This window comes from Monodon monoceros, unplaced genomic scaffold (genome assembly GCF_005190385.1).
Source record: "Monodon monoceros isolate NGI ecotype Baffin Bay Population unplaced genomic scaffold, NGI_Narwhal_1 Super_Scaffold_9, whole genome shotgun sequence".
In the NCBI taxonomy this organism is placed as follows: Eukaryota; Metazoa; Chordata; class Mammalia; order Artiodactyla; family Monodontidae; genus Monodon; species Monodon monoceros.
Genome location: NW_021703786.1, coordinates 46,314,079 through 46,324,466, shown reverse-complemented (window position 1 = coordinate 46,324,466; position 10,388 = coordinate 46,314,079). Strand labels below are relative to the sequence as shown.

Below are 10,388 nucleotides of genomic sequence, written 5' to 3'. Positions count from 1 at the left end.
CCCAGCTACTCCCCGACCTCGCCCAGCTACTCCCCGACCTCGCCCAGCTACTCCCCGACCTCACCCAGCTACTCGCCCACTTCCCCAAGCTACTCGCCCACATCACCCAGCTACTCGCCAACCTCTCCCAGCTATTCGCCCACCTCTCCCAGTTACTCGCCAACTTCACCCAGCTACTCGCCCACCTCACCTAGCTACTCTCCGACATCTCCAAGCTATTCGCCGACATCACCAAGCTACTCACCAACTTCCCCAAGTTACTCGCCCACCAGCCCTAACTATTCTCCAACCAGTCCCAATTACACCCCGACGTCACCCAGCTATAGCCCAACATCCCCCAGCTACTCACCTACTAGTCCCAACTACACACCAACGAGCCCCAACTACAGCCCAACCTCTCCAAGCTACTCTCCGACCTCACCCAGCTACTCCCCGACCTCACCAAGCTACTCGCCTTCGAGCCCACGATACACACCACAGTCTCCCACCTATACCCCAAGCTCACCCAGCTACAGCCCCAGCTCGCCCAGCTACAGCCCGACTTCACCGAAGTACACCCCAACCAGTCCTTCCTACAGCCCCAGCTCACCGGAGTACACCCCGACCTCTCCCAAGTACTCACCTACCAGCCCGAAATATTCGCCCACCTCCCCCAAGTACTCTCCGACCAGCCCCACCTACTCGCCCACCACTCCAAAATACTCGCCGACGTCTCCTACTTACTCACCAACCTCTCCGGTCTACACCCCAACCTCCCCCAAGTACTCACCCACCAGCCCCACCTACTCGCCCACCTCCCCCAAGTACTCACCCACCAGCCCCACCTACTCGCCCACTTCCCCCAAAGGCTCGACCTACTCGCCCACCTCCCCTGGCTACTCGCCCACCAGCCCCACCTATAGCCTCACCAGCCCAGCCATCAGTCCCGATGACAGTGATGAGGAGAACTGAGGGTGCGCAGTGGCAGCCGGCTAGGGGAAGAGCGGCTTCAGGGTGTCGTGCAGTCCTCCCTCCCCTGAGGGGCGCAGGCCCCGGTCCAGCTCCCTTGTACATAGCTCCTTGTGACAAAGTTCCCTGTTGAGGTTCTGGTCCCATTTCTGCCGGGGCTTTTGTCTTGTTCTCCACTTGTGCCGTCTCAGAACCCACTCACCTGCAGTGGTGTTCTCCTTCTCGCCCTACCTGCCCGAGGCCTGTCCCCAAATCCAGGATCCTCCTTGCCTATGGCTTGATTCGGGAGGTAAAGGGTATTTTAACTTTTTGGGGGTAGTTCCTGCTCTGGGTCGTCACATCTGATTCTCCGGAAGAACAAAGTGAAAGCTGCCTTTTGTTTGTTACTTTTTGAATTTGAAATAAAGTTTACTAATTTTGACCAGAAGTGTGGCTGTTGAGTGCTTTATTAGGAGGCAAGAATACCCAGGCCCCTACTCCCTGTCTGGGCTGCTGTTCCATTTGTCATGTTTTAGCTGATCCCTGCTAATGGGGCAGGGGCAGGGGCAGGAAAACGAGCACAGACAGTACATTCACGGAACAAACACCTACTTTGTGCCAGGCTTTGCTCTGTCCTGGCTTTGTGGTTGAACAGATAGATACAGGCCTTGTCCTGCATTAAAGCAATATTGACATAACATCTTTTTTAACCAATTTTACTGATTATCATAATATGTAATTTAGAAAAGTACAGAAAGGTACAGTACAGAAGCAGAAAAATTATTGCCCTTAACACCACCACCAGGAGGCATGTTTTCTTTGGGTATTTTTCCTACCTGTTTCTCAGGTCACTTGTAATCAGTCTTTGTTTTGGCCTCAAACCAACAATGAGAAGATTATGGTTACTAGGATATGTTTTAAAGCTGAAGTTAAAGAACTTGGTGATAATTTGCTATTTTCAGTTGGCCATTTCATATTTTGTTCCATTAGTTCCTTTTTTTTTTTAATTTTGGCCACGTGGCTTACAGGATCTCAGTTCCCTGACCAAGGTTTGAACCCAGACCCATGGCAGTGAAAGCCCAGAATCCTAACCACTAGGCCACCAGGGAACTCCCTGAAATATTTCAAAGGATAGTTTAGAAAGTAACATGGGGACTTCCCTGGTCATCCAGTGGGTAAGACTCTGTGCTCCCAATGCAGCGGGTCCAGGTTCAATCCCTGGTCAGGGAACTAGATCCTACAAGCATGCTGTGCAACTAAGAGTTCGCATGCTGCAACTAAGAAGCCTGCATGCCACAACTAAGAAGTCCGCATGCTGCAACTAAAAGATCCCACATGCCACGTGCTGCAACTAAGACCCGGCACGGCCAAAAGAAATAAATATAAATATGAAAAAAAAGAAGAAACATGGCCAAGATCTATTAATTTATCACTAAGATTATAGGTGGTAGATACCATTTTGCAGTATTTAATCCAGATCTTAAATTGTTTTGAAAGAGATGACTTGTTTTTATAAAAGGGTATTATAAAAGATCCAAGCACGGTAGAAAAAAGAATAACATCTTCCCAATCCCCTGAATTACTGTTGGCAATTGGTGAACATAATTCCAGACAGCTCTTTCACCGTATAGAATGATAGAAGGATAGATAGAAAGAAATGGCTTTTTTCCTTGTGATGAGAACTCAGGATTTACTTTTTTTGTTTTAAGTTTTGTTTTTTTTTTAGTATTTATTCGGTTGCATTGGGTCTTAGTTGTGGCAGGCGGGCTCCTTAGTTGTGGTATGTGAACTCTTAGTTGTGGCACGCACGAGGGATCTAGTTCCCCGACCAGGGATCGAACTCGGGGTCCCCTGCATAGGGAGTGCTGAGTCTTAACCACTGCGCCACCAGGGAAGTCCCAGGATTTACTTTTTCAACAACTTCCCAATATACTGTACAGCAGTGTTAACTATAGTCATCATGTTGTACATGGCATCCCCAGTACTTATATTTATCTAACAACTGGAAGTTTGTACCTTTTGACCACCTTCATCTAATTCCTCCACCCCATGCCCCACCCCCATAACCACAAATCTGATTTCCTTTTGTATGAGTTTAGTTTGTGTTCTATTTGTTTTAGATTCCACATGTGACATTATATAGTAGTAGTAGTATTTTTTGTCTGCACCATGCAGCATGAGGGATCCTAGTTCCCTGACCAGGGGGTTGAACCTGAGCCCCCCACAGTGGAAGCGTGGAGTCCCAACAATTGGACCCCCAGGGAAGTCCCTGTATAATGTTTCTTTTTTCTCTGTTTGACTTATTTCATTTAGCATAATGCCCTCAAGGTCCATCCATCTTGTCACAAATGGCAATTAAGGAAGTGAAATCTGCCAGGATGAGGCAAGCACAGTGCTCTCTGCAAGCGCAAAATTTAAGGGGCAACAAAAAAACACATAATCAAGATAAATAATATTTTAATGCAATATTTAAAAACTCAAAATTAATGTAAAAGTCCATGATGAATGAAATAGTAACAGTTTAAATTTAAAAAGGATCCAGATGAATGATTTTCCCCCGTTTGCCTCTGGCCCCGATGTGACTTGGCATGGCCCTGGTCTTTGCAGGTGTAGTTCCGTGGTCTCACATCTCTTTCGAGGACTCACAAGGCCTTGTTTGCTTGTGTGTTTTACAGCTTTAGATTGTGAGCTGCTCTTTTTCCTTGGAACTCTATCTGTGGGAGAACTTTGAGTCCTTGATCGAAGTGGCATACCTATAGAGAGAACGTGTATTTGCTTTCTCCTGGCGTGCGGCTGCACTAGCAACCTGGGAACCCTTTGCATTTTTTTAAAATTAATTAATTAATTTGGCTGCGTTGGGCCTTTGTTGCTGTGTGCGGGCTTTCTCTAGTTGCAGCGAGCAGGGGCTACTCTTTGTCTCAGTGCACAGGCTTCTCATCGTGGTGGCTTCTCTTGTTGCAGAGCACAGGCTCTAGGCACGCGGGCTTCAGCAGTTGCAGCACGCAGGCTCTAGGGTGCAGGCTCAGTAGTTGTGGCGCACGGACTTAGTTGCTCCGCGGCATGCGGGATCTTCCTTGACCAGGGCTCGAACCCGTGTCCCCTGAATTGGCAGGTGGATTCTTAACCACTGGGCCACCAGGGAAGTCCCCAGTTATGTACTCTTATCAATGTATTTAAATGGCTCATCTGTAGTCTTCTTACCACTGCTTCTCTGTTGTCATCTTTTTTATTCATCTGTCTGGAATGTTTTTCAGAAAAGGCTCATAATTGCCTCGTTATAGTCCCTTAATCTTTTATTTTGAGACTATCTTCCTGTAGCCTTCAAAATTGAAGCATATCTTGGCTGGATATTTCTTTCCCTCACAATTTTGTGGACATTGCTTGATTTTTGTATTGGTTAGGTTCTCCAGAGAAACAGAACCAGTAGAATGAATAAATATATATATATAAATAAATATATATATATATATAAATTCATAAACAGGTAAATTCATATATATATATATATATATATATATATATATTATACTATGAGGAATTGACTCAAGGCTCAAGGATTACGGAAGCTGAGAATTCCCATGATCTGCCATCTACAAGCTGGAGACCCAAGAAAACCAGTGGTGTAATTCAGCCTAAGTCTGAAGGCCTGAAAAGATTAGATGAGATGTCACAGCTCAATCAAGTGAGGCTGGAAAGAAAAGGGGTGAATTTCTCCTTCCTCCATCTTTTGTTCTATTCAGACCTTTGATGGATTGGACGATGCCATCTGCTTTACTGAGTCTACCAATTCAAATGCTAATCTCATCAAGGACAGCTTTACAGACACACTCAGAAATAATATTTAATCTGGGCACCCTGTGACCTGTCAAGTTGACACATAAATTTAACCATGACCAGTCCACCCCTTTTCAATTTGTACCCAGATGCACCTCTTTAAACCATACTTAATCTCCAAATAAAGACAATAACAAGATCATAATTCCATGATGCAACTGTCATGTGTACAACTGAAAATACACTAACCCCTTCCCCAGAAGAAGAGGTGAAGTCCTTGAGTAGTGTTTAGTCTTCCTGATATGCCATAACTTAAATACTATGACGTAAAATTAACAATACTTAAATACTATGATATAGAGTCAATACATCTTATGTTACATGATAAGGGAATAAGAGAGGAAAGAAAACAAAGAGAGATACACATACACAAACATATTCATAAAGCAATGAGGAAATAAATATTCATAACAGTTATAGTCCTAATTTCTGTAACTAGCCATGTGGTCATAGCTGGTATTTATAACTACCTTCTTCTACTACCCATTCTGTATTCCCTTTGCCTTCAGCAAGCACCTCAGCTGGTCATGGTTCTTCACTTGGTGGGGTGACCCAAACCTTCATTCTTGAAGGGGCTAGACCATTACTAATTCTTCCTCAATTGGATTGCTGTCATTTTCCATTGACTTTAATTACAGGACATGGTAATGCTAAGAGATGCCCACACATATTCTTCCTTACCTCCATGGTGGATAGTAGTCCAATTTCTCCTTGGCAGTCAGGATCAATCACCCCAGCTAGCCAACACCATAACTCCCTTCTTTGCCCGTTGAGTGAGAGGCATGAGATGCCCAAAGTGGCCGGGTGGCAGTCTTAACTTCCAGTTCAATGAAATCATTGTTGAGTCTCCTGGTGGAAGCATCCTTCCCTCTGGATCTAAGACCTCTAGGTGAGCAGAGCATAAAGTCATAGGAACAGGAAGGAAAAATGTTGCTGGTGAGTCATTAGGGGTAATAGTGAGTGGTGCCACTCCCTTGATTCCTGGACCCATGAATCCTGGCTATCAGAGAATCAGGACCATATATCAAATGCTGATTCAGAGCACAGACAGCCTCCCAAAGAACCTTGCCCCAGCCCTGCAAGGTATTGCCACCTAGCTAGCACTGGAACTGAGTCTTCAGAAGGCCATTACATAGTTCTTTCAAGCCAGTTGCTTCAGGGTGGTGTGGAATATGGAGAGACCAGTGAATTCCATGAGCATGGTCCTGTAGCCACACTTCTTTTGCTGTGAAGTGAGTTCTTTGATCAGAAGCAATGTGGTATGGACTACCATGACATGTGGATAAGTCCAGGGATGGTAGTTTTGGCAGAGTCATTGCATGCAGCATTGCATTTTGCCAAACGTATCCAGAGGGTCTATTCCAGTAAGAGTAAAACACTGCCCTGCCCATGGTGGAAGCCATCCAGTGTCATCAACCTGACAGCATCTCTCTGTCACGGACACTTCAGGCACCATTGGGTCTGCTGGATCCTGTGACCCGAAGGGCAGAGCAGCCTGCACAGCAGCCTGGACCTATCACACAGCCTTCTCTTGTTCTGGACCCCACTGAAAACTGCTTTTTGGGTCACTCAGTAAATGGGCCAAAGTAACGTACCCAAATGAGGACTATATTGCCTCTAGAAGCCAAAGAAGCCCTCTAGGCCTTGTGCCTCTTTCTTTGGATATGGGAGGGAGCAGATACAATGACTTATCCTTCACCTTAGAAGGGATATCTCAACATACTCCACACCCCCTGGACCCCCAGAAGGCCCCTGAATTTTAGTTGGATTTATTCCCCACCCTACAACACACAAATGTCTTACCAATAAGTCTAGAGGAGCTGCTACTTCTCACTCACTAGGTCCATAATGTCACTAGGTCATAATGTCATCACTGGTATAGACCAGGGTGATAGCTTGTGGAAGGGAGAGGTGATCAAGATTCCTGCAAACTAAGTTATGACATTGGGCTGGAGAGTTGATATATCCCGGAGGTAGGATAGTGAAGGTGTGTTGCTGAGCTGAAAGCAAACTGCCTCTGGTGAGTCTTATGGACAGAGATCGAGAGAAAGGCTTTTGCTAGGTCAATAGCTTCATACCAGGTACCAGTGGATGTGTTAATTTACTTAGGCAATGAAATTGCATCTGGTCCAGCAGCTGCAATAGGCATCGTCACCTGATGGTGGAATAGAATAGACAGCCCAGATACTGATCCATGCATATGTGGAATTATGATGTAGTCCAGCAATGGAATGGCAGATCAGTGGGGAGAGGAGGAACTATTCAATTAATGAGGGAAAAAAAGACTGGCCAAATGTGCAAAAAAGATAAAAGTGGATTCCTATCTCATTCTCAGAAACCAATCCCTGATGAATTAAATGTTGAAAGAAAAAATTTAAACAGATAGTAGAAATAGATTAACATTTTTTTCTGAGGTTGGACTAACAAAATTTTTGTTAAATAAGAACCCCCCCCCAAAAAAGTACTAATGCTAAAAAGAAATGGACACATTTGAAAAAATTAAAATTACAAACAGCTATTCATCAAAAGACATCATGAATTGGATGAAGGCAGTCAAAATGTACAAACTTCCAGTTATAAGATAAACAAGGGGAATTCCCTGTCTGTCCAGTGGCTGGGGACTCAGGGCTTTCACTTCCGCGGCCCAGGTTCAATCCCTGGTCGGGGAAGTAGCATCCTGAAAGCCTCACGGTGAGGCAAAAACCACACAAACAAACAAAACATGTTCATAGAAGCAGTGCTTATAATAGCAAAAACATGGAAACAACTCAAGTGTCTGAGTTCTCACCACGAGGACAAATAAGTTTTTTTCTGTTTCTTTAATTTTGTATCTATATGAGATGATGAATGCTCACCAGACTTTTTTTGATAATCATTTCATGATGCATGTAAGTCAAATCATTTTGTTGTATGCCTTAAACTTACACAGTGCTGGATGTCAATTATATCTCAATAAAACTGGACCAAAAAAAGACACGTCATGAATAAAGTAAAAAGAAGTAAGTTGCAAAACTGGCAAAAGAGGTTTGTAACACATACGACTGACTGACAGAGAATATATATTAAAAAAAAATCTTCTAAAGATGAATAAGGAAAGAATAAACCACCAATAGAAAAATGGGCAAAATACATGAACAGGGATTTGGGAGTCAAATAACAAACAATGAAGAGATGTTCAACTTTCTTTGTAACTAGGGAGATTCAAATCAAAATGATAGTTAACCACTACTTTACACTCAATTGAAGGGCAGAAATTTAAAAGTCTGATAATACCAAGTGTTGAGAGGATATGGATCCATAGTATCCACATTGCTCAAGGGAGGGATTATACATTTGTGCAAATTGTTTGGAAAACAGTTCGATGTTATTTTGCAAAGTTGGACATGACGTTCCCCAGGACCTGCATTCCAGTCCTAGCTCTGTGCTCAGAGAAACTTTCCCTCGGGCCCCAGGAGGCACGTAGAATCATGTTCATAGAAGCAGTGTTTCTAATAGCAAAAACATGGAAACAACTCAAATGTCTACAGGCAGGAGAATGAATATATCAATTGTGACATTCTCAAAAGAGAAGTAGTTTGAACGCTGACATCATAGATGAATCTTAGCAATCTAATGTTAAATGAAGAACGTAATCTCAAAAGGTTACATGATTTTTTTTTATTGGCTTTTTAAAAAAATTTATTTTTGGCTGCGTTGGGTCTTCGTTGCTGCGCGTGGGCTTTCTCTAGTTGCAGCAAGCAACGCCACCAGGGAAGCTCCCAATATCATTTTTATAATGTTAAAATTTAACTAAAATTAAGCAGTATTTTAGTGCTACACTTATATGTGATTAAATCAACATTAAAAAGTGAGGGACCAGGGCTTCCCTGGTGGCGCAGTGGTTGAGAGTCCACCTGCCGATGCAGGGGACACGGGTTCGTGCCCCGGTCTGGGAAGATCCCACATGCCGCGGAGCGGCTGGGCCCATGAGCCATGGCCACTGAGCCTGCGTGTCCGGAGCCTGTGCTCTGCAACGGGAGAGTCCACAACAGTGAGAGGCCCCCATACAGCAAAAAAAAAATAAAAAATTAAAAAATGTTTAATTGGTGAACCACATGAAACACCATTGGAACTTGAGAAGCAGAGGGATGACTAATGGGAAAGCCACGCCCCTGCCAGCATGGCCCCTGACAGGTTGTCACACCTGCCACCTCGCACTGACAATTTCCACATCACTCACGGACCCTCCAAGGTTTGTCAATTCTGAATTACTATCATAGACTGACCAGGCTCTATTACCACACAGGATAATCATAAACTCAGTGAAATGCCCTACATTTCCTACTTTTACAATTACATTCGAGAACATGCTGTGAAGCCACCAAAAATTTAATTTTGTTTATTTTGTCTCAAAATTTCCAAAATTGCAACACCATATATGAACCCTAGTTGGAAGCAAAAGAAGAGAGTCTTTCAGGGTTCCAAGTGCCGGCTACAGTTTTAAATTTTCATCTCTGCCATATCTGAGTCTGGTTTCGATGTCTGCTCTGTCTCTTCAAACTGTTTTGACTTTTAGTATGCCTTGTAAATTGTTGTCGAAAGCCAGAGAAGATGCACTGGGTAAAAGGAACTGTTATAAGTAGGCCTTCAGTGATGTGGCCTTGAGGTTTGCGGGAAGGGAAGCATTCTACCGCCCTATGAGGAGGTCCCAATATTTTAGCGAGCCTGTGCCCCTGGGCTGTAAGCTTCACAGGTGTTTCTTAGTTTTTTCTTCCCTTGAAGTGGGAGGAGATTGTTAGAGGGGGCTGGGGGTGGGTATTTCCCTCCTCCCAGGTGGGTTAGGCTGTGGTAAACTAGTTTCTCTTGAGAGCAGGCCTTGTTAAGAGGAACAGAATGCTCTGGGTGATTTTCAAAATGGCTACTTTTCCCCTCCTCCTACCAGAAGCAGAAGAAGATTTTTCTCTGATCTTCACTGTAAGAACCTGTTGGAACTCCTGGAGGTAAAACTCACAAAGAACAGACTACTCCCCCTAAGACTGAGCCCCCTGGAGTTTTTAACTCTCAGGTTTGTCCACACTGAGCCTCCAGCAATTCAAATGCTCTTTTGATTTTCCTACCCTGAGAGGGTTCTAGTGCAGGATTCTGTTCACGTGTTTCTGCTCTAGTAAGTTGTAATTCTTTGTATGTGCCTGCCTGTCTCTCCAATTTTGAGGGGAGGGGGGAAGCAGCGGTTTACGCTGTGACCCCAGTTCTCTAATGGATCTAAGAAAAGTTGTTGATTCAGTTTGTTCAGCTTTCTACTCCTTAGGATGGAGTGACAACTTCCAAGCTCCTTACATGCCAGACAGGAAACTGGAAGTGTCTCTCTCTCTCTTTTTAAATAACAGCTTTACTGAGATATAATTAGTATACCACAAAATTCACTCTTTTAGATTGTAAAATTCAGTGGTTTATAGGATATTCACAAAGTTGTGCAATGCTCACCACTAATTGCAGAATATTTTCATCACTCCAAAAAGAAACCCCGTTAGCAATTGCTCCCCATTCCTTCCTCTGCCCACCCCTAGACAACCACTACTTTCTGTCTCTATAGATTTGCCTATTCTTGGTATTTCATATAAATTGAATCATAAAATATGTGGTGATTG

At 44.0% G+C, this 10,388-nt stretch overlaps 1 protein-coding gene across 1 annotated transcript in view; it reads left to right on the top strand.

Annotated features, from left to right (window-relative positions):
• POLR2A (RNA polymerase II subunit A) overlaps window positions 1-1,370 on the top strand; it is a 20,394-nt gene extending 19,024 nt beyond the window's left edge. Inside the window, exon 29 of the mRNA XM_029212464.1 lies at window positions 1-1,370. This exon is cut by the window's left edge and continues 221 nt beyond it. Coding sequence (XP_029068297.1) covers window positions 1-951 — 951 coding nt within the window. The 3' untranslated portion in view covers window positions 952-1,370.
• Window positions 1,371-10,388: the final 9,018 nt, after the last annotated feature.